At 50.0% G+C, this 23075-nt stretch overlaps 3 protein-coding genes across 10 annotated transcripts in view; 2 read left to right on the top strand and 1 right to left on the bottom strand.

Annotated features, from left to right (window-relative positions):
• Window positions 1–23075, bottom strand: part of LOC147646628 (maestro heat-like repeat-containing protein family member 7) — a 170475-nt gene that overhangs the window by 98125 nt on the left and 49275 nt on the right. The gene's annotated exons all lie outside the window — the stretch shown is intronic.
• LOC147646629 (maestro heat-like repeat-containing protein family member 7) overlaps window positions 1–23075 on the top strand; it is a 237373-nt gene that overhangs the window by 182214 nt on the left and 32084 nt on the right. The gene's annotated exons all lie outside the window — the stretch shown is intronic.
• Window positions 7084–16260, top strand: LOC111944981 (uncharacterized). Of its 2 annotated transcripts, XM_086873196.1 has the most exons (4): window positions 8323–9253; window positions 10466–10619; window positions 14130–14208; window positions 14395–16260. In XM_086873196.1, the coding sequence occupies exons 3-4, from the start codon at window positions 14157–14159 to the stop codon at window positions 15399–15401; spliced, it is 1059 nt and encodes a 352-aa protein (XP_086729322.1). In that variant the 5' UTR covers window positions 8323–9253; window positions 10466–10619; window positions 14130–14156; the 3' UTR covers window positions 15402–16260. The 2 variants fall into 2 exon arrangements, with proteins under 2 accessions (XP_086729321.1, XP_086729322.1); XM_086873195.1 differs by having other exon boundaries at window positions 7084–10619.

The following is a 23075-nucleotide window of genomic DNA, read 5'->3' as shown; positions in this document are numbered from 1 at the left end:
GTCACCATAACTAAACCACATCTGCTCTCCACGACTACCCAAGATTTACAGTAAACCAGAGTCCTTCTAGAGGCTCACCTGAAGGCAGAATCCCCAGCTCTGCCCTGTGGCAATATTGAACATTTTTTCCTCTGGGTCATCCATTTGGAACAGCAGTGGTTGAGCTTCCCCCACCTAGAGCTGCCCTCAATAAAGGCATTAAAAAGGAGCTGCTCTCCTTGCCTGCTCTTTTCAGAAGGACTGACCCCGTGGCAGAGTGACCCACGCTGCAGCACTGTGAGGGGCTGTTCCCCATGGGATGGACTCAGCTTGGAGAAGTTCCTGGAGAAGTCTCCGGTGGGAGAGAGCCCAGGGTGCAGCAGGGGAACGACTCCTGTCCCTGAGCAGCGGGAAAAGCCCCGGGGGATGGAGTGACCATGGCCCCATTCCCTGTGTCCCTGCACTGCCGGGGGAGGAGGCACAGCTGGGAGGAGGGAGGGGTGGGGGAAGCTGGTTTTAAGGGTCTTCCTTTACTTCTCATGATCCTGCTCGGAGTTTTTGGAGTTTTCTGCCAGAAACCTCTCTCCTCCCCCACTCATCCACAGGGATTTGGGGCAGTTTTCCCTTTTTCTGGGGAAATCCGAGCGATGCACTGAGGCACCTAATTAGCGCCGGGAGAAGTGAGGCTCCAGGGCTTCCCGCTGAGCCGGAGCCACCGAACACCCAGGGCAGGGAAAGGCGAGCCGGGAGCTGCGGAGAACTTTGTTTGTGTTCGGAGCTCAATGGCGGCTCGGGCCGGGCCCGTTCCAGGCCTGTTCCTCATCTCCGCCCTTCCCCTCACACAGCCCGGGGCGGGCCCTGAGAGCGCGGGGCGGGGCTGTGCCGTGTGCAGAGCCCACCGCTGGCTGCGATTGGCTGCTGCTGCCGTCACTCGTGGCTCTGGCGCGCGCTGATTGGGCAGAGCGGGGACAAGCCCGGCCCCGCTGGCGCCCCCAGGGCGGCCGTGGGGCAGGAGAGCCGCCATTGCCGGAGCGTCTGTGCGGGCCCGGCAGCGGCGGCCGGAGCCCGGTGAGGCGGCGGCGGAGCTCGGAGGCGGCCCCAGCCATCGCAGGTGGGAGCCGCGCTCGGTTCTGCGGGGGCTCGGGGCTCGCTGCGGGCCCGGGAGGGGGCGGCGGGGGGCTGTGGCGGGTGGCTTGTGCCGTGGCCGGCCCGTGTTGGCCCTGGCGTGAGGGCGCCGCGGGAGCGGCTGCCCGCGGTCTCCTTCCCGCTGGGGCCTCGGCAGGAGCCGGTGCCGGAGCAGCGCTGGCTCGTCCCGGTTCGTGTCGGTAGCCCGGAGGTGGCTGCGCTGTGCCCGGGGCTGGGCGGGAAAATTCCCGGCGCCAGAGGTTTGTGTGGCCAAAGGAGCCAGAGGAGCGGTGTGAGAGTGACTTTATTGCTGCCCAAAGGGAGAGGCCGTGGGGCATTTGCCGTGCGCTCTCTCCAGCTGCTGGAGGACGCGGCCTCGTTTTTGTCCTGATTTTCCCGGCCGCGTGTCCCTGTCCCTTTCCCCACTGGCGGAGGTGCTTGGAAGGTTCAGACTTCCCCATCTGCCTCCTGCATGTCCCGGTTAATATGTACCCCCCACTTTTGTATAACATCCGATATTGATGGCTCTGTTAAGTCTTTGTTCTTCTGGAAGTTCAGGAATTTAGCGGGACTTTGTCAGAGCAGCGGTCCTTGCCAATTAGTAACATTTTCTGAAACTGAGGCTTTTTCCCTTTGTTTCCTTATGTGCAAGTCCGTGGCCCTATCTGCAAGCAGATTCACTCATTTGCTCTGTTTTTTCTTCCTGGGTGTTCTTTGATTTTGGGATTGCTCTCAGTGCCCTCATTCTCTGTCCTTTTGTAGCCGTTTGTGGCTCAGGAGGCCTGGCTGCCCCCTGCATCCCCTTGCTCAGCTGCTGAATGAGCTGCACTCAGCAAGGTGCAGTGTATGGTGAAAAGATGAGAGTTGCTGTAGAACATAAGAGGAGAAACTGCATTTGTTTAACCCATGGTCTGCCAGGGAACCACAAAAAAGTTGCCCATGCCCATCCTTTCCACATTTGGACCAGTACATGAGCTCTTTTCTTACATCCTTGTTATCTGTTTCTCCACTTTTCCTCTGTGATGTATTTGCCAACAGCAGTTTGAATCATTTAACTTTGCACAAACTCTGCCTCCTTTTCCTGCTGAAAGATAATCTGACCCCATCCCATGGTGAAATGTTGTATTCCTCATCTGGGTGGATTGGTTGGGAAGAAAGTCAGGAACTGGAGCTGTCTGGTTGGGTATTATTTTGAGGACATCCTGTAATCTAATTATGCCATGGAAATGATAAATGGTTTCTCTGGCTCCTGATATGAATTTGTTAGGGTTCCCAGGGCCTGGTCCGTGGTGGTGCAGGATTTGTTCTGGTGGCCATTCATCTTTTCCCCATTTTTGGGTGCTCCCTCTGGGCAGGGCTGCATCAATTTTGGGCTTTTCTCTAATTAAATCAGCACATACTTGGATTCCCAACTGAATTCCCTTAACTTGGGGTAGCAACAAAATCCAGAGCTGTAATTCACCCTAGATAACATAGAAAGTGAGAGCACAAGTTCAGGTGGGGAGTGGGATGATTCTCCCCCATTTTTTATAGTGAAGTTTTCACAGCATTGTCCATTTGCACTTTTCCTTTTTAGCTTAACCAATTTCTGCTGCAGAGTCAGATATCCTCACCATGGGCTCTGCCTTTAGCTGTGCAAATTCCATCTGTGCCCCCAGGCAGAGCTTGGGCTGAGGGGCAGAGGAATTCAGCCCAATTCCTCCCCCAGGCAGGAACACCCTGGTACATTGTCCAGGCTTTGCCCCAGAGGTGTTAATTTGCATTTCAAAAGCTCCTCTGCTGGCTGCCTGGAATGAAGCTTCTCTTCCAGGGCAGCCATGGGATGACTCACATGGAGCCCCCCCCCACCTTACAATTTTTTCTTTTTTTTTTTTAATACAATTTTCTATTAACTATTTACCTTTTAAAGGGCCGCATTTCAAGGTCTTCTGGTTTTCAAAATGCAGCTTAAAGGTGAACATGGAAAAACCCATACCATAATTTTGTCATCACTAAGAGCCATGCACAAACATAAAAACAAAAATTAGAAAGAAATCAAGTATTTTCTTTTTCTTCTCTGACTAAAAACTGATTCTCACACCCCTGTCCCAAACAGAACTGACAACAGAAAAGTAGAATTATTACGAAAAATTCTTCTAATGGTGTAATCCATTCACTGAAACTGTGAAAAGCAAAAACTCTCCAACAATGTCTTTAGAAAAATAAGGCATGACTTGATTCTGAACAGAATCATTTCAGCCACACATATTCTGCATGTGCAGAGAAAATCATTCCATGACATGTGAGTTTTACTAGATATTTCCTAAACTTTATTCAGTCTGAACCCATAGAAATCCATTGGTTTAGTGTTCATTGTTTCCAAGTTGTGGAGTCCTTAGTGTTTGGTTTTCTGTTGCACCCGGATTTCTGTGTCTCTGATGTGAATTAGGTCTGCACTCCTGGGTTTCCTGCTCAGCCTTTTCCAGACCAGGTGTCTCCAGCTGTGCCAGGGCAGTGTCTGGGGTAGATGTTGGTTGATGTTTGCTGCTGGGTGTTGATGTTTTGTTGATTGTCGTTGTCTTTGTGGGAATCTTTTGGGCTATTCCCAGTCTGTTGAGATGTTAAGCTCTTCTCTGCTGAGTGGTGGAACATCCCTTAAAAAAAACCTTTAAAATTCCAAGGCAAATGCAAACCAAGCTTGACTGGAGAAATCAAATAAAAAATAATTTTACACTTGGTCTATTTTCCAATACTCTAATCCCAGCCAACCCAGAGTGTGAGTGTAATTGAGAGCCAGAGTGGAATTCTCACGGTGCCTTCCCCAGCAGCTGTGGCGAGGGCAGGCACAGAAAGCCCTGAAGCTCCAGCAGTGCCAGCCAGGATTGTCCCGCAGGGGCTGGAGATGCCAAAGGAGGGTGCCCAGGCCGAGGATTTCAGCAGAGGATCTGTGGGCAGGCCCAGGGGCTTCCCCCGCTGGGGAGTCCTGGCTGCTGCTGCCTTGCCTTCAGTGCAGGCTCAGGGGCGGCCTCTCATCCTCCTGCTGCAGCCAGGAAATCCAAATCTGCGGGGCTGCAGAGCCCTTGAGCCGAGGCTGAGGGGTCCCCCCGTGTTCAGCTGTGCTGGGGCTGTTTCTGTGCTCAGGGACACTTGGAATGGGCCGTGCCACTTGGCCACCAGAGCTGCTTCTTTCCACTGCTTCGGCAGGACCCGATGTCCTGCTTGGGTGTGTCGCAGTAGAGATGGACAATGACACCTGTTTCTTCTTCCATCACAGCCAAAGCTTTATTGCACACAGCTTATATTTACATGGTTATCAGAAGGCACCGTGCTTAATTCCAGTTGGTTGGGAACTCAGTTCACTGGTTGGTAATGGTGAGTGTACACGTCAATCCAAACTTTTCTCTCTAACAATGTTTACATACTTTTTCTACTGATTCCCATGGGACAGATCCCTTGTTACTACAGGTGCACTTGTTTTTCTCCCCAAGAATAGCTTGTTATGTTAACAAACTTTTCATTCTCAAGATGTTTTTGCCTGGGAACTTATCAGGCCAGCTGCTAGCTACACTAAGCCCACATAACAAGTCCTAAACCATGATTTTACAAGTCCTTTCTTTTGTAAGGTTTTACCTTTATGTGTCAGGGTGTTGTGGACAGCAAAGTCCAAAGGTGGGTGTGTCTCAAATCTCTCCCAGCCCGGGTCTGGATCTCTCTCAATTCAATGCAGGCATGGGTTTCTCCCCAGCCCCCTCTCCAGGCTGTTCAAACAGGAGGCTGGGTTAAACCCTTCCCCTGTCCTCAATTCTAAATCCTCCTGTGCCACTGAACAAGTTTCATACTGCAGTCACCGAGCTCTGCTCATCCATTTAGGGGCTCTGTTGGGGTACGTGGGAGAAGGTGAGGAGGGGTCCCCGGGGGTCGTGTCCCCCCCCGGGAGCGCCTGTGACTCCCCCATGTCCCCCCCATGCCGGGCTCACCCCCTTTTGTCTCTGCCAGAGCTCCTGACCCAGCTCCTGCTGTGCCCTGGGAGGGGCTTTGGGGAGCCCCCCTGGGACCCCCTTGGATCCCCATTCCTGGGCCCTGGGACCCCCCCGCATCTCCTTCCCCAGCTCCGGGACCCCCTGCACCCCCTTCTCCTGCACCAACAGCGCCCTGCACCCCCTTTCCCGGGGATCCTCCCCTGGCAGCCCCTGGATCCCCCGGTTCCGTCAGCCCGGGGACCCCCGGAGCCCCATTCCCGGCCATCCCGGGGCACCGCACCCCCAGGCCTCCCTTTCCAGGGAAAGCCGAGCTGGGCACGGGGCTCTCCAGCCGCTCTGGCATTTCTGATCACCCAAAGGAGAGGGAGAGAGCAGCAGAGAGAGAGGGAAGGAGATTGGGAATCGGGGCTCGGGCTCCCAGCGGCCGCTCCTGCTCCGCCGGGGCTGGGGAGCCGCAGCCGCAGGAAAAATGGGATCCGCGGATGCCGGGGCTTCCCCCGCTTTGGGCCGAAGCCGGCGGGTTCCAGGCAGAGTTTGGGCGCAGGGCCCGGGAGTTCAGCCCAGTTTGTCCCGGGGGTCCCGCAGTGCGCGGCCGAGGAGGGTCCCGGGGGATCCCGGGAGGGGATCCAGGGGAATTCCCTGGAATTGCCCCGTCCCCTCCCCCCGCGCTCCCTCGGGCACTTTCGCTTCCGCCTTGGCCGCCCTGCGCCGCCGGGATCTGCCCGGCGACCGGTGACGTCACTGCAGCCTCGGGCTGCCACTGGCGGGCAGCAAAGAGCGGCGCCAATGGCAGAGCCCGAGGCGGCTCTGGGGGCGGGGCCGGGGCTGTGGGCGGGGCCGCAGCGGAGCAGCGCGATGGCTCCAGCGCTGGGGCCGGGGGCGCTCCCGGGGGGCGGCGAGAGGTGAGGGGGACCCCGGTACCGGGACTCTTTGATCGCCCATTCCGGAGCGCCGAGGGGCTCCTAAACCCCCATTCCTGGGCGCCGCCATCCCACCGAACCCCCATTCCCGGCCGTGGGTCCCACCCTGCACCCCCTTATCCGGCACCAGGAACGCCTGCACCCCTTTCCCGGCCATCCCGCCTCCCGCAGCCCCCAGAGCCCCCTTCTCCTTGACCCATTTACCCCCCGGACCCCTATTCCTGCCTCTCCCAGCAGCCAGCCCCTCCTTTCCTCAGCACTGAGGACACCCGGGACCCCTATTCCCAGCCATCCCGGCTTTCCCTGCCCTGTCCTGGCAATGGGGACAGCGGGGACCCTTGGAGCTCCCTTTCCTGGGTACAGGAACACCCTGAACTCCAGCCATGCCACATCTAGCCAGCCCTAGCCTCCCCTCTTGTCACTCCTGGCATCCCCAAATGCCCTTCCCGGCTCTCCCCGTTCCCCCTTTCCTTCAGCTGTGACCCCCCCGATCCCAAATCTCCAAATGTCCCCCCAGTTCTCCTCTCCCTGCGTTCCCTGCACGCGGCGCTGTCGGAGCCCGGCCCGGGCTTCCCGCAGTCCATGTCCATGGGGTCCCTGGCTGGGATCCCCTTCCAGCGCCGCCGCAGCGAGCGGGGCCGGGCGGAGCCGAGCCGGGATCTTGGGATAGCCAGGGCTGGGATATTGGGATAGCCAGAGCTGGGATATTGGGATAGCCAGGGCTGGGATCTTGGGATAGCCAGAGCTGGGATATTGGGATAGCCAGGGCTGGGATATTGGGATAGCCAGGGCTGGGATACTGGGATAGCCAGAGCTGGGGTGTTGGGATAGCCAGGGCTGGGATATTGGGATAGCCAGAGCTGGGATATTGGGATAGCCAGGGCTGGGATATTGGGATAGCCAGGGCTGGGATATTGGGATAGCCAGAGCCGGGATATTGGGATAGCCAGAGCTGGGATATTGGGATAGCCAGGGCTGGGATATTGGGATAGCCTGAGCTGGGGTGTTGGGATAGCCAGGGCTGGGATATTGGGATAGTCAGGGCTGGGATATTGGGATAGCCAGGGCCGGCACAAGGAGCGGCACCGGCACGGGGCCAGCGGGGAGCTGCAGATGCTGCAGCAGCGGCACAGCCAGAGCGGGACTGAGCGGGGGGAGCCGGGGCTGGGGGATCTGTGGGGCTGCGATGGCAACTGTGGCACCGCCATGGGGATCCCTGAGATCCAGGCTGAGGGATGAACAAATTCCCTGGCTCACAGCTGCAGGGAATGTCTCCGGAAATATGTCAGATATGGGCGGGAGGCGCTGGAGTGTAAAGGTGGGGAGGGCAAAATTCCCATGGGAATATGGGAATGGGAATGTGGGATTTGGGAGGGCAAAATTTGGGAATGTGGGAATTCGCATGCAAATTCTATGGATGGATCTCAGACATCCCATTCCCGTGAGATCTCCATGGATGGATCCCACTGCCGTCCAATTCCCATGTGAACTCTGTGGATGGATCTCACTGCCATTCCATTCCCATGGAATTCCATGGGCAGATCTCCCCATCCCACTGCCATGGGAGCTCCAATCCGGTTCCCCCCCAAACCCATCCTGGGGGTCGCCCTGTTCCTTGCCCTCCCCACCACCCACAAGACTCCTGGGGGTCCCCCCATGACCCACCCAGCCCCCCCAAACTCTTCCTGGTCCCTCTTCTTTCCCCCATAATGGGAATTCCTGGAAGTCCCCCCGTGTCCCCTTCCCCAGGACTTTGGGGGTCCCACCTGACCTGTCCCTGCACCCCCAGATTTCTTCCACAGCCCCCCTGTGATGGTGGAGGGTGGGGGCTGAGTGCTGGTGCCCCCCTGCCTGCAGCAGATCCAGCGGTGAGGGCAGTTCGGGGGGTCCCTCAGCATTTGGGGTCCCTGGGATTTGGGGTGACCCCCCGGGCCCCCCAGGATCTCCCTGAACACGCTGACGCTGCCCGTGCGCAGTGAGAAGGTTCAAACCCGGCACGGGGTCCCCAGCACTGCCACCCGCATTGCCCAGGTACCCCCAAACCTGCCGAGAACCCCCAAAGCCCCCGGGACACCCCAACCTCCCCTGATCCCAAACACAGCCCTGGATGCTCCAAAAACTCCCCAAAACCGCAAAACCCCATACAGACATTGAGAAGGTTCATACCTGGCATGGGGTCCCCATGTCCATCACCAGCAGGTTCCCCAAAACAGCCTTGGGACCCCCAGTTCCACCCCCGGGATCGCCCAAATTCCCTCATCAGGGTTCCTGTAAACCCCCTTGGGAACCCCCAAAAAACCACCATGGCCCTAAAAACACCCAGAACTTCTGAAAACCCCCAGGAACCCCTCATGAAGGTTTATACCCAGCACGGGATCCCCATGGACACCTTCATCGGCATCACCCAGGTACCCCCAACCCCTCCCGGGACCCCCAACCCCTCCCGGGCTCCACTGCCGGAACCAACGGGAGCGGTGTTGCCCTTTTAAGAGGAGTTACAGTGGGACCCGACAACACCGGGGGCCCTTAAAGCGGCCATGGTAGAGAGAACCCCCAAAATCCACCCTGGGGGACAAAACATCCCCTACAGGGGCTTGGGGTGGGGACACCCCTAAAAATGTCACTTAAAGCCGTCATGATCCCCCCTCAAAAGGGGCTTGTGGGGCTGCGGCCGCACAAACACCCTAAAATGGGGAGGAAAAAACACCCCTGTAGTGGTGGGATCCCTCAAAAAAAACCTGAAAAAGAGAAAAACTCCTCTTGAGAGGGGCCTGAAGACCCTGGAAGGCCCTGGAAGAGGGACAAGATCCCCTCCTGTGCTGGGGCCTCCCCGAGCCGGGAACTCTCCCGTTCCTGCACTCGGGGGAGCCCCGAACGACGGCGGCTCCTGGGCTGAGCCCCCCTCAGCCGGGGCTGCGGGGGGAACTGGGGGGGGCTGGGACGGGGCTTGGGGCTCCTGGGGTGAACTGGGGGACCCTCAGTGCTCCCACCTCCCCCTGTTCCCCTGTCCCGCCCCGTTCCCATTGTTCCCCCAAAGCTCCGCTGCCCCCAGCTCGGTTTGGGGGGGACCCAGCCCTTTCCCATCGTGTCCCGGCCCGGCCCCGCTCACCCGAGGGCTCCGAACCACGCACAGGGACAGAGGAGGGACAGAGCAGGAGGAAGAGGAGGAGCAGGAGGAGGAAGAGCTGGAGCAGGCAGAGGAGGCTCCACCTGCGCTCCCCGCTCTCTGCATCTGCAGCTCCTTCGGGACCATCGCCCCCCATCCCGCAGGTGCCCGGGGAGGGGGAGCTCGCCCCAAATCCCCCGGGGCTCCCTGGCTTTGGGGTTTTTGGGGGGGATGTTTGGGGATGGCAGGGCTCCAGAGCCGAGCCGCAGATGCCCCTCGGGGGCACCCCGGGGGTCCCCGGGAGGTGTTTTTGGGGGGTCCCGGTGGCGGTGGCGGCAGAGCCCCGGCAAAGGGGCCGGGGGGATGCGGGTCCGGCATGGCCGGGAAAGGGGTTCGGGGCTCCCGGTGCCGGCAGTGGCTGCTCCCAGCATTGCCCAGTTGCTCTCCCCGTGTGGTTTCAGTTTCCTCGGCAGCAGGAAGAGCCCTGTCTCTCCCAGTCATTTCCTATTGGGGTACAACTTGTCTCCATTTTACCCAAATGTTATCCCCATTTCCCCACATTTTTATCCAATTTTTCCCAAAATTTTCCCGTTTTTATCTCGTTTTTATCAATTTTTTTTCTATTTTTCCTCATTTTATCCCATTTTCATATATTTTTCTTCCCTATTATCCTATTTTTTATTTTTCCCTAGTTTTCACCCATTTTTCTCTATTTTCCCTCCAATTCCCCCCTTTTAAACTCATTTGTCCTCAATTTTTTCTGATTTTTTCTGATTTTTTTTCTATTTTTTCCTTCACTTTTACTCCATTTTTTCTCCATGTTGTCCTAATTTTTCCCATTTTTTTCCCATTTTTAATCTATTTTTTCCCCATTTCTCCATTTTACCCTCTTTTTGCTCCATTTTCCCCCAGTTTCTTCCCTATGTTCTCTCCTGTTTTCCCCATTTTCTTCCATTTTTCTCCCACTTTGACTTCATTTTTACCATTTTTATTCCCATTTTCCCTTCATTTTTCTCCCGGTTTCCCTCATTTTTTTCCCCATTTTTATCCTGGTTTTATCTCATTTTTCCATCATTTTATCCCCATCTTCTCCCATTCCTTTCTCCCATTTTTCCCAATTTTTCCTTCATTTCTATCCCATTTTTCCCTAATTTTATCCCATTTTTTCCTTATTATTTTCCCACATTGGCTCAAATTTCCCCCACTTTTCCTCCATTTCCATCCTATTTTTCCCTATTTCCCCCTAATCTTTTCCATTTAATTATTCAAAAAAATTAATATTTTCGCGGGAAAAAAGGGTGCTTTGGGGGCAAAACTCCATGAATTTGAATCACAGCTTTCCCATGATTTTTCCATGATTTTTCCATGATTTCTAGCCGGAAGGAGGAGTGGGATTCATCTGAACATTCTGGAAGCTATAATAGGACCAGGCCATCAACCTTCCCAAAAATCTTGACCAGCTCATCCGCAATTCCACCTTTCCCCACTCCCTGGATTCCCAGGCCCGGAAATTCTTCTACAACCTCCCAGGTAGGCAATTCCCAAAATTCCATGGAAAAATGGGATAGGGGGAATTTCATCCTGTTTTTTTCCTTATTTCCCCCAATATTTTTCTCTCTTTTTTGTGTTTTCTTATTTTTTTCTGATTTTTCCCTCATTTTTTCCTGAATTTTTCCCAGTTTTTTCACCATTTTTTTCCTGACTTCTCCGTTTTTCCTGATTTTTTGCTCTTCTTTTCATAAAATTTTTTGTATTTTTCCCAACTTTTTCTCCAATTTTTCCATAATTTTTCTAGTTTTTCCCATTTTTTTCCTGATTTTTTCTCCTGTATTCCCCATTTTCTTTTCCTGATTTTCCCACAATTTTTTAAATTTTTTTTTCTGATTTTTTTTCCTGATTTTTTCCAGGTTTTATTCCCTTTTTCTTTTCCTGATTTTTTACTCATTTTTCACAATTTTTTCCAAATATTTTTCAAATTTTTTTTCCTGATTTTTCCCTCTGATTTGTCCCAATATTTCCCTTTTTTTTCCTAATTTTTCCTGATTTTTTCCTGTTTGTTTCCTTGATATTTCCTGGTTTTTTCCCAATTTTTTTCCCATTTTTCCAAAGTTTTTTTCCTCACTTTCTTTTTTTCATTTTTCCTTTATTTTTTTCCTTGATTTATCCCATTTTTTTCCCAGTCTTCTTCCTCTTTCTTTTTCTCATTTTTCCCTGTTTTTTCCCAATTTTTCCTAAATTTTTTTCTTGATTTTCCCTCATTTTTTCTGACTTTTCCCTCTTTGCAATTTATTCCTGGTTGTTCCCCATTTTTTTTCACAATTTGTCCCTGATTTTTCCCTGTATTTCCTATTTTTTTTACTGATTTTTCCTGATTTTTTTCCAGGTTTCTTTCCTCTCTTTTCTTTATTTGACCCAATTTTTTTCAATATTTTTCCTGATTTTCCCCTTTTTTTCCTGATTTTTCCTGATTTTTTTTCATAATATTTTCATTATTTTTTTATTTTCCTGATTTTTTTTCCAATTTTTCCCCATTTTTTTTTCAAACTTTTCCTTGATTTTTGTGTTTTTTCCTTTTTTTCCCATTTTTTTCCAGATTTTTCCCTTATCCTTTCCCTAATTTTTCTGGTTTTCCTCAATTCTTTCCTGATTTTTTTTCATTATTTTTTTTCTGATTTTTCCAGATTTTTTTATCCTTTTCCAGTTCGTTTCCCTGATTTTCCCGTGATTTTCCTTTTTTTCCACATTTTTTCTCTGATTTTTTCCCAATTATTTCCCAGATTTTTTTTCAATTTTTTCTCTCAACTATTTTCAGTTTTTCCTTCATTTTTACACTATTTTTCCCAATTTTTTCCTGATTTTTCCTCATTTTTCCCAGGGTCTTTTCGGCTTTTTTTTCCTGATATTTTCCCTGATTTCTCACAATTTTTCACAATTTTTTTCATGTATTTCCCATTTTTTCCTGATTCTTCTCTTTTCCTTTCCCAATTCATTTCTAGCTTTTTCCCAATTTCTTCTCAAATTTTCCTAGTTTTTACCTGATTTTTCCTGGGATTTTTCCTATTTCATTCCAGATTTTATTCCTCTTTCTTTTCTGGTTGTTTCCTGATTTTTCCAAGTTCTTTCCCAGTTTTTTCTTCTGATTTCCCCAATATTCTTTCCAATTTTCCCTGGTTTTTCATGATTTTTCCTTCATTTCCTATTTTTTCCTGGTTTTTTCCCCATTTTTTCTGATTTTTCCCAGATTTTTTTCCATTTTCTTTTTCTGGCTTTTTTCCACAATTTTTTCCCATCTTTTCCTTGAGTTTTCTCTTTTTTTCCCCCCAAATTTTTCCTGGTTTTCCCCAAATTTTTTCAAATTTTCCCATTTTCCCCAAATTTTTTCCCAATTTTTTCCTGATTTTTTCCCTGATATTTTTTAATTTCACCCTGATATTTTTTTGGTTTTTTCCCTGATTTTTCCCTTACATTTTCCTTGCATTTATCCTTGTTTTTTTCCCATTTTTTTCCCCATTTTCCAGCTTCTTGCACACTCCCAGTATGATCCCAGTAACTCCCAGTCTGATCCCAGTCACTCCCAGTCTAATCCCAGTCACTCCCAGTATGAGGCCAGTGGCCCCAGTTGCTCCCTGGCAGTGCCAGTGTGACCCCAGTAGCCTCCAGTGTGATCCCTGGGACTCCCTGTCTCTCCCAGTATATCCCAGTCAGCCCCAGCACGCTCCCAGTCATTCCCAGCTCCTCCCAGTTGCTCTCAGCATGATCCCAGTTGTTCCCAGCCACTCCCAGTCAATCCCAGTATGATTCCAGTCACCCTCAGTGGGATCCCAGTCTCAGCCAGCAGGGACCCAGCTGTTCCCAGTATGATCCCAGTATGATCCCAGTTGAGTGTGATCCCAGAATAGTTGCAATTCTTCCCAGTTCCTACCAGTGTGATCCCAGTTGTCCCTGGAATAGTCCCAGCCCATCTCAGCATGGTCCCACTCACCCCCAGGTGCCCCCAGTGTGGTTCCAGCTGTTCCCGGTATGGTCACAGACACTCCCAGTATATCCCAGTTGCCCTCAGCGTGCTTGTGCTCATTCCCAAGGATTCCCAGTTGCCCCAGTAAGGTTCCAGTTACCCCAGTCCAAACCAGTCCCTGCCAGTGCTGCCACTCCTGGGATCCCCCAGCGCTCTCTGTGTTCCCCCCTCCCACATCTCCCCAGAGGAGCCCCAAGGGCTGGCAGTCCCCAGCCAGGGTCCCCAGCCAGCCCCAGGTTGGATCTGCAGCCCCCAATTTTCCCAGTTTCCCTCTCCTTTTCCCCGGGCCGGGTTCCCCCCGTCCCCAGCGGGTGGGAGCAGCGGAGAGCCCCGCGCTGCCCATCCCGACCTGTCCCGGCTCCATCCCCGCTCCTGCCATGGGCTGTGAGGGGTTTGGGAACGGGGCACCGAGGGTGTCACTGCTCCTGGGGGAGGAGGAGGAGGGATGGAAGAGGAGGAGCAGTAGGAAGAGGAGGAACAAAGGAAGATAAGGGAAAGGAGAAGTAACCACAAGGTCGAGCACTCCCTGAATTCACAGCCTCCACCTGTGGGGTCATTATCCCCCGTCCCACAGGTGACCGAGGAAGGGGAGCTCAGCCAAGATATCCTCGGGGGTGCCTGGGTTGGGTTTTTTGGGGGGGATGTTTGGAGAATGAAGAACTCCAAAGCTGAGCAGCAAATGCCCCTTGGGGGGACCGTGGGGAGTCCCAGCATCCCTTATTGAGGAGATGGAAACAGGGGGAACTTTTCAGATTCCTGGCACTCCCAGCAGCCTCAGGAGGACAGGGATGGAGTAGACGGAGGACCCCCCGTACAAGCGTGACCCTGAGCAGGTGGGACGGGGGGAACCTCTGAACAGCAAAGGGGAGAGACCAGAGATGGGGAACTCCTGGGAGGCATTTTCAGGGGTGAATCTTGGTGTTTGGGATGTTTTTATGGATGGCTGGTGACTTCTAGAGATGGACTTGGGCAGAACAAACGCCCTAACCCAATATGCTTGTGAATTGTATTCTTCCCCAAACCAGGATTTCCCAATCCCAAACCTTGGCCGGATGGAGAAGGAGGCTGTGAGGAAGAGGAAGATGCCCCAGGACACCCAGGCAGGTGAGGAGGAAGTCAGTGCCCCTTTCCCCCTCTCTCCTGCTCCATCTCCCAGCCCAGCCTGGCCCCCGGCTGCAGGACAACCCTGCTGCCGACGCCGTCCTGCCGGGGACGCACTGGGGGGATCTCCTTCCCCTTCCCTCTGGCACGGAGGCAAATCCCATCCTCTCCTTGTCCTTCCTCCCCCAGACCAGGAGCTGAGGATGGAGACCAGGGAGGACAAATCCCCACAGCAGAACTTTGTGAGAGAGGCTGTTTTGAGCAGCTCCACTGCACAGGAATCCAACGGGGAGGAAAATCCCCAGAGATCCCACAGGAGGAGGGGCTCCAAACCCATCCCAGGGTGCTCTGAGGAGGAAAGACCCACCCTGTGCCAGGAAGGCGGCCGGAGATCCAGGCAGGGCTCTGAGCTGGTGGTCCATGAGCAGCTTCAGGATGGGGAGAAGCCCTACAAGTGCTTGGAGTGTGGGAAGAGCTTCAGCCACAGAAGAAACCTGGTCAGGCACCAGATGATCCACACTGGGGAATGGGCCTACAAGTGTGGGGAATGTGGGAAGGGCTTCAGCTTCAACTCCGAACTCATCCGTCACCAGCGCATCCACACTGGGGAGAGGCCCTATGAGTGTCCCGAGTGTGGGAAGGGGTTTCAGACCAGCTCCAATCTTGTCCTGCACCAGCGGATTCACACGGATGAGAGGCCCTTCCGCTGCCCCGACTGTGGGGAGGGCTTCAAGCGAAACTCCCACCTCATCACCCACTGGCGCATCCACACTGGGGAGAGACCCTATGAGTGTGGGGAATGTGGGAAGAGTTTCAGCCAGAGCTTTAGCCTGATCTGCCACCAGAGGATCCACAGTGGGGAGAGGCCTTACGAGTGTGGGGAATGTGGGGTGACCTTCAGTCAGAGGTCCCAACTGACCATTCACCAGATGATCCACACTGGGGAGAGGCCCTACGAGTGTCCTGAGTGTGGGAAGAGCTTTCAGACCAGCTCAGATCTCCTCGTGCACCAGCGGATTCACACGGATGAGAGGCCCTTCCGCTGCCCTGACTGCTGGAAGGGCTTCAAGCACAACTCCAACCTCATCAGGCACCAGCGCATCCACACTGGGGAGAGGCCCTATGAGTGTCCCCAGTGTGGGAAGAGCTTCTCCAGGAGCTCTAACTTGACCCAACACCAACAGAGGCACCGGTAAGGGAAGCCCTGTGAGTGCCCCAAGTGCAGGAAGAGCTTCGTGCACTGCCCCAGCTCCATCCCCCATCAGAGGACCCACGTTGGGCAGGACCTGATGACCCACGTTCCCAGTGATCTTCCCAGTTGGGAACACACTGGGGTGATGGTCATTTTATTTTGGTTTCAATTATCTTTTGATTCATCTTCATCTATTTAAAAGAGAAATAGTGGTAAAAATCAACAAATTCATCAAAGGCATCTAAAACCTCACATTTTACTGGTGCTTCAAGGGAATCTGGGAGGTACTTGGGAATATTTGGGGGTTGTGGGGTTATTTGGTGGAGTTGTCTCCATTTCTTGGCACTCAAAGAGACAAAAGGGGTTGATCTTTCACCTCAAACCCACTCAATGTCACTGAATCCAACTCAGTACCTCTCCAAAATTATTCAATTCCACAGCCCCTCAGGGTGTGATGTCTTAAGTTTTAGCTTTCCTATTTTTCATATTCTGCGCTGCCTAGGTTTGTAGCTTTGAATTTCATATTAATTGTTAGTGAGCTCTCTTCACAGAGTAGGTAGACAAAGCAATTCCTTTTCTAGCTTGATACCAAGGACAGTCGTTAGAAGTTTCAGCCCAAAAGCATGAACAAGGGTGGACTGAAGAGAGAAAACAAGAAGGATGGGACTTCATCATCTGAAGCTGTAACTGGACAATGAACCCCAATATGCAGATTGACCTCAGCTTATAAAAATGTGAGACCTTGTGATCATTTGTCCATTTTTGTGACCATTTTTGGTCTATCTTGGGTGTAGACCTGGCCTGGCTCTTTTACTGCCCATGGTGTATTTAAATTCTTCTAATAAACTTTATTCTTAACTCTGTCCAGCCTCTGTTCTAGGTCAGCCTTCTGAAGGCATCAGGTGGAATGGGGTTGGAAGGGGATTGGGTGAAGTGGGATGCAGATCAGGAGGGGTGAGATGGGCATTGGGTGGGGCAGGATGGGTGGGATGGAGTTTGGGAGGTGTGAAATGTGGGAAATAGCTTGGGAAGGCATTTTGATGTCCAGCAGGGATGGGATGGGTTGGGGTTTGGATTGGGGAGGTGGGGTGGGGTCTGGAATGAGACAGCCAAAGTTTGGGGATGATGAATGAAGGGGGAGCCCATTACTGAGTGAGGTTTTGTGTGAGGTGCCCCTGCCCAGGGAGGCAAGGATTGAGTTTCAAATGAACGTTGTTAAAGTGAGTGGCATGGACAAGAGGGAATTCCATCCCTCAGCCTCAGAGGATGTGCCCTGCGAGCCCAGGAAGAAACTCCACCCTGGACCCCTCGTGGGGTGGCAGCCCAAGGAATTCTGATTGGGTTTGGGCCCCTGGGGTTTTTCCCTTGCTGTGTTCCCAGTGGTTCCTGACCTTGAACTCCACCCTGGTTCTCAAACCCCATCTCCCTGCCTCTGTTTGGGGCTGTCTCTGGATCTGAGTTTGTTCCTGAGCTGAATAAATGGTTTCCTGAGCAGAATCCCATCTCGTTGGTGTCCCATGCCTGTTCCTGGTAACTGTGGCTTCCCTGGACATGATCCTGCAGCCTGGCCCTGGAACACAAGACCTCGCAAAATCAAGACCCTCCCAGACCCCCCCAAAAATCAATAAATTCCCTAAAATTTGCCAAATCCCCCAAAATTCCCTTAATTTCCATAAAATGCCCTTCTATTCACCCTCCGCTGCCTCTGCAGACGGTGCCTTGGGGACATCTCAAGGAATTTAGAGGGGGTCTCTCCTCCCCCCCCACCCCGAAAAACCTGCTGCTTTTGGGAAAAAAATTCCCCAAAATCCTTTGGATTCAAGGGGGAGTTCCCCATTTTTGATGCATTTTTTGGGGGTTCCTGTCATGCTATTGGGAACGATGAGAAGCACAACATGGGCTCTCTTATGAGTTGAAAATGAATGCAAGTTTAATTACCTGAGATCTTCTTTTATAGACCGATATGTGAAAGTACAGAAAGGTAAAACTCTTATTGGTTAGCGAACAAACACAACACTGCCACTGGTCAGTGGGATACACCACCCCACGACCTTCTCTTGCAAGAAAACAAGAAACTGACAAACAGCACCTGCAAGGCTGTCTTCTGTCTCTGAGGATTGTTTTAATTCCTCCTTTTGATTTCCCAGGCCACATTCTCAGGTGAAACTGAGAAAGATATGCAGCTTCCTTTTCCACAGGCACTGTGCTCCCTGCTTTGCTCATAGCGCGTGTCACTGAGAGGAGAAAATGGAGGCTGTCACTGCTGTGGTGTCACAGAGAGTGGAACACTGGGGCTGTCACTGCTGTGGTGTCACAGAGAGTGGAACACTGGGGCTGTCACTGCTGTGGTGTGTGATAGATTGACATTTAAGATAAAAAGACAAACAGCAAAGGAAGTTAAGGTTGCTGGAGGCTGATGGGAGTTGTTTCTCCTGGCCAATATCTGGCCATTTCGAAGAACTGACGGTAGTTTTGACCATTGAAATCTGACATCAACCTGTGAACACCACCCCATAAAACTTAAGCCCGGGAATTTCTCTTTCTTTTGGTTTCTGGCTTTTGAAGAGGTAACAGGGCTCCGGTTCTGCCTCCCCCCCTCCCAGGCCAGACAAGGCCGCGGGGGGAGCGGGGCTGGCCGGAGTTCTGCGGTTCCTGGTGGTGGATGGAGACTGTGAAGTGACAGGAGCCCCTTCCCAGAGGGGCTGAAGCTCTGGTAGGGCTCGCTGAGCCTTGTGCAGTGGGGCTGCCGGGCCAGGCTGGTTCCTGGCTGGGCTGCAGTTTCTGATGCTGCTGGCCTTCAGCAGAGACTGCCGAGGAAGGGGAGGGAAAGCTCTTGAGCTGCGGCGTGCTGAGACAGTGGCCACACTCCTCCAGAGCAGCTACCAAAATTCTTCCGTGGCAAACAGCTCCAGCCGCTGCCCTGGCAGAGATCAAGGCCTGGGCAAGAGTTTAACCCTTTCACTAGCCAGATGAGACTTGCAGATTAATCCTTTTTCCTGAGAGAGGGGAAGAGAGAGGGATCAACATGGAAAGAAACAGCATCAACTCTCAAAGGCAGTGAGGGAAGGAATTAACCCTCAGATGGGAAGAGAAGAAGGAGATGCCTGAAAAAGCTGAAGTTTTCTTTTGTTCGAGCCATGAAGAGGGACAATAATGTTCTGAAAAAACTCCTTTCTTTCCTGAAACAGTATTTTGGGGGGAATGGAGTATTTCAAAGTGTAGATCTGAGCAAAAGTAATTAATTGATAAAGCTGAGTAAATGGTGAAATCACTGTAATCCTAGGAGATGCTGGAAGAGAAAAGGAGAAGCGAGAGTTGTTGAAGATTTGTGGCTCTTAAGAGTCAAAGCAAAAATTTCTGTTTCCAGAGATGGTCACAGAGACAAATGAAGAGAACTTTTGCCTTTGAAGAACTCATCCTTCAAATGACACCCCTTGAATCAAGAACACAGCTCAGAGTGGTGTGAAATGGCAGGAAAGGACTAATGGCAGAGTTTTCTGGGCCACTGGCATCAGAGAAATAGGAAGCAAAGCACGAGAAAATGGTTTTCTGGTGAAAAACTCCATAGATTGACAAAAGAGAACTTCTTTTTCTCAACAAAGACTGGTGAAAAGACTATAGCAAAGTTAGGACTGTTTTAACCACCAGCTTTTTTTTTTCTCTATGTTGTCAATTAAGGACAGGAATGGCAGCGTGGTGGGGAAAAAGGGTTTCTGGAAGTTTTCTTCTGGTTTCTTAACCTTGTAGTTTGGTTAATAAACTTACTCATTCCTTTACATTTTAAGCTTCTTTTGCCCTTCTCATCATCCACATCTCACAGCAAGAAATGACTAAGTTTTACAGTGATTTTTTAACTAATGCTTTAAAACCACGAGAGGTGGCACAGAGAGGAGGAAATTAGGGCTTTCACCATTGTGGTGTCACAGGGAGGAGAACAATGGGACTGTCAGGGTTGTGGTGTCACAGAGTGGGGTACACTGGGGCTGTCACGGCTGTGGTGTCACAGAGAGGAGGAAATTTGGGCTGTCAATTCTGTGATGTCACAGGGAGGAGAACATTGGGGCTGTCACTGCTCTGCTGTCACAGAGAGTGGAACACTGGGGCTGTCACAGAGAGGAGAAAATAAGATATTTTTTTTTTATGTTATGAACATGAAAAACCATCCTAGTAAAACAGATGTACATGTATACATGGAGTAAAGAACACTTTTACAGCAATCCAGAACTTGTTAAGTAGATTCACAATTGATATAATGTGATATTATAATGATCCAAATAATGTATAGTATAGATTATTCAATGTACTTTATGTACTATCATCCCAGAGCCTGCAACAGCTGATAAATGAGTGACGGATTGGACAATTATGTCCAGATAACAATTCTTCAAGCTCACTGTAAGGATCCAGCTGTTATATTAATTCACTGATTGCCAAGTCAAACTGACCTGAATATTGTTTTGATGCAGAAAACTTCTGGGTTTATTGGTAAATTCTCCATCCAGGTAAAGTTAAGGCCTGGCCTGGATCTCAGCTTTAAACTGGAGGGAAGCCCTTAGCTTTCTTTCTTTAAACAAAATTCCTAACAATTATAATTTAATCAACTAGCTATTATTTGGATGTCTTTCAGCTTAACTTTGAGATTACTGAAAACTGTGTTGAATTAAATCTATAATATACTTGTTCAAATGAAGGAAAAGGTTAAAGAATGAGAGAAACCTGTGCAGGGTTAACTATGTATTTTTTCAATTCAATTTTTAAAAAATGCATTTTTCAGAAATTGACAGTAATTACAGTAGTAATGCCTGGTGATCACCTTATATATATATGTATATACATGATATTTTATATACAACTTTATATTATAAAATGCTACATTAGAAGTAGATGTATAGAGAAGACATTTTCAAAACATTCATTTATTGAGAATACTGAAGCAAAGCAAAAATCTTTTAAATTTCTTGGGATGAATGACTATCATAATTTTTCATGTTATTTATAAAAAGCAAAACCAACAGATATCATTAGAAATGCAATATCTATATTTATTCTATTATGCAATATTTGTAAACTTTTTGATTTACTTTTGAAAGCATTTTATTCAATAGGGGCTTCTCTCTGAAGCTCAATTGTGACCGCAATAATTTGCAGATTAGCCAGCAATGCAATTTACAATGCTTTTGATTTTTGCATTGCCTAATTAAATTTTTTATTATTATTATTATTATATTTTTCCTCTTGTTGCTTGATTTCTTCCTTTCAGCTGCTTTGTGGAAAGCAGCCCAGGGATGCTGAACTTTGTATTGATATGTCCCGAATCCACGGGTTTTAGAATCGCTCCCAAGTCTCTGTATAGTTGTTCCTCTAGTCTTTCAACAGGTTTAGACACTCCCTTTGCTAAGATAAAATTCAGGGAGGTTTGCACAGATTCTGCAGCTTGCAAGAATTTTGAGAATTCTGCAGCTGACTGAGACAAGCCAGTCTGTTCTTTTTCTGAGCCCGTATTGTCCATTCCTCTCCCGTCTCTTGCTTCTGCCCTGTTTGTAGGAGATACCGTGTCTTGTGTGGCTTTTACTGCCATAATTCCATCCTTTGAAAGGATTTCCAACACTTTGGGTGATGTCTTGTGAGATAAAGGTGTCCCAATCCCCATGGAATTACAGAGGCAGAGACTCAGCCTTTTCCAGCATATCCATCAGGGTCTCCCTTCCTGTGCTGGTCTGTAGCATCCCTTGCCTGTGTTTCAGAGTTCCGTTTAGTGAAAATGACTTCATAAATCACTCTAGAAGCCAACAGAGGTTTAGTTGCTGCCTGGTCTCTAAGAGTGGCCTTTCTATATATTCTCATGTTTATCTTATCCCACAGGCTTGGGGTAAAAATTTTCTGTGGATCCATGTTAGGGAATTCTGCCTGTATCCAGGATAGAAGGCTTTTAAGCTCATCTGTGGGTACAGAGATTGGGTGCTCCTTGACCACAGTTTCCAAGATAGCCAAAACCTCCCTCTCAGGTTTGGACATGTTTCCCATATTTTTGCTCCCTTTTGACAACTTACCTGACCTTACAGTCAGCTTTTCTCTCAGCTCCTCTATCCGTGATCTGTTCCACAGCTCACAGACGTCTGGCTCTGGCTTATCTGCTCTCACCAGCACCAGGATTACCAAGATCTTATTTTTCTCCTTTCCATGGAGTTTTCCCAGATTTCCACTCTCTTCTCTTTTTTTTTGTTTTTTCAAAAGGGGCATTCACATTCAAGGTACCAAACATTTTGGTGCCACTCTGTCTTGATAGGACATTCGTGGTTGGGTTCGTTTCCCCTCTTGGACTGAGACTGACGAGAGAGAGGCAGTTTTCTCTTGTTTGGTTGTTTATTCTTCTTTTATCTCCATTACATGTATACAGGGTACAAGGAGCCACAAGCAGCTATGAGCACTAAGATAGAAAGGTGCAAAATGACTAACAAAGATCTTCTTCGAGGTTTTTTATATGTCCATTTACCCAGTTAATAAATGCCAAGTAAATTATTTTTCTTAGTGACTCAATTACCCAACACCTGTGTGCTGCACTGCAGCATTCTCTATCCAATCACCTACTACTACCCAAAAACCCCTAGAGGAAGAACATGAAGAAGAAAGGAGGACAAGAGACAACACCCTAAATCCTCCGTCTTGTCTTCTGTTCTCTAAACTAGTTTAAACTCCAAACTTTTATCTTTTTCACCCAGTGACATAAGAAAACTTTCTAATTTACACATTTACACCTCTAGCTTTTCTATTTAACAATTGTTTTCAGGATGTTATATGAAATTCAGTGTTTTCTTGGATGTCAGAGCCAGGTATCAGAGATAAGGGCAAAATCTCTGTGCCTCTGACTCCAACAAATTGTCTGAGTGGTTTTCCAATAATCCACCTTTCCTGGGCACCTTTGTTTTTAAGGGCTACTTCCCAAGGAACCCTCTGAATAAGTTTCCTAAATAGGCCAATGTCTGTTTTCCAGAAGTTCAATGTAAAAGTCTTATTTTTGTTCCTTCCGATTTCACTAAGTATTGAGAATTCTATAATTTCATGATCACTGTGCCCCAAGCGGCCTCCAACCACCACATTGCCCACCAGCCCATCTCTATTTGCAAACAACAAATCTAACGTAGCTCCTCCTCTATTGGGCTCACCCACCAGCTGCAACAAAAAATTGTCCTCCGTGCACTCTAAAATGTTCCTGGACTGCCTCTTTTCTGCTGTATTAAGTTCCCAGCAGATGTCTGGCAGGTTGAAGTTGCCTATAAGAACAAGGGCTGGTGATCCTGAGACATTCTCCAGCTACTTGCAGAATGAATTGTCTACCTCTTCTTCCTGGTTGGGTGGACGATAACAGACTCCCAGTAGGATAATGTCAGCCGTGTGGGCCTTCTTCTTAATTCTTACCCATAGACATTCAAATTCGTTGTCACTAGTTTCAATACCTGTGGTGTCAAAAGCCTCCCTAACATAAAGGGCCACCCCTCCACCTCTTCTCCCTTTCCTGACTCTTCTGAAGAGCTTGTAGACATTCAGTGCAGTGCTCCAGTTATGTGAGTCATCCCACCATGTTTCCGTGATGGCAACTACATCATAGCTTTGCTGTTGCACCATGGCTCCAGCTCCTCCTGATTTTTTCCTATGCTGGGTGCATTGGTATCCATGCACC

This window comes from Cyanistes caeruleus, unplaced genomic scaffold (genome assembly GCF_971803275.1).
Source record: "Cyanistes caeruleus unplaced genomic scaffold, bCyaCae1.hap1.1 HAP1_SCAFFOLD_89, whole genome shotgun sequence".
Classification (NCBI taxonomy): Eukaryota; Metazoa; Chordata; class Aves; order Passeriformes; family Paridae; genus Cyanistes; species Cyanistes caeruleus.
This window is presented reverse-complemented; position numbering and strand designations above follow the sequence as displayed.

Excerpts from the sequence above, each read along its gene's own strand:
- LOC111944981 (XM_086873195.1), top strand. The coding sequence starts at position 10,455 with ATGATTTCTAGCCGGAAGGAGGAGTGGGATTCATCTGAACATTCTGGA. Across the intron at positions 10,620-14,129 it reads ATTCTTCTACAACCTCCCAG|GATTTCCCAATCCCAAACCT; the intron begins GTAGGCAATTCC and ends TCCCCAAACCAG. Across the intron at positions 14,209-14,394 it reads GCCCCAGGACACCCAGGCAG|ACCAGGAGCTGAGGATGGAG; the intron begins GTGAGGAGGAAG and ends TTCCTCCCCCAG.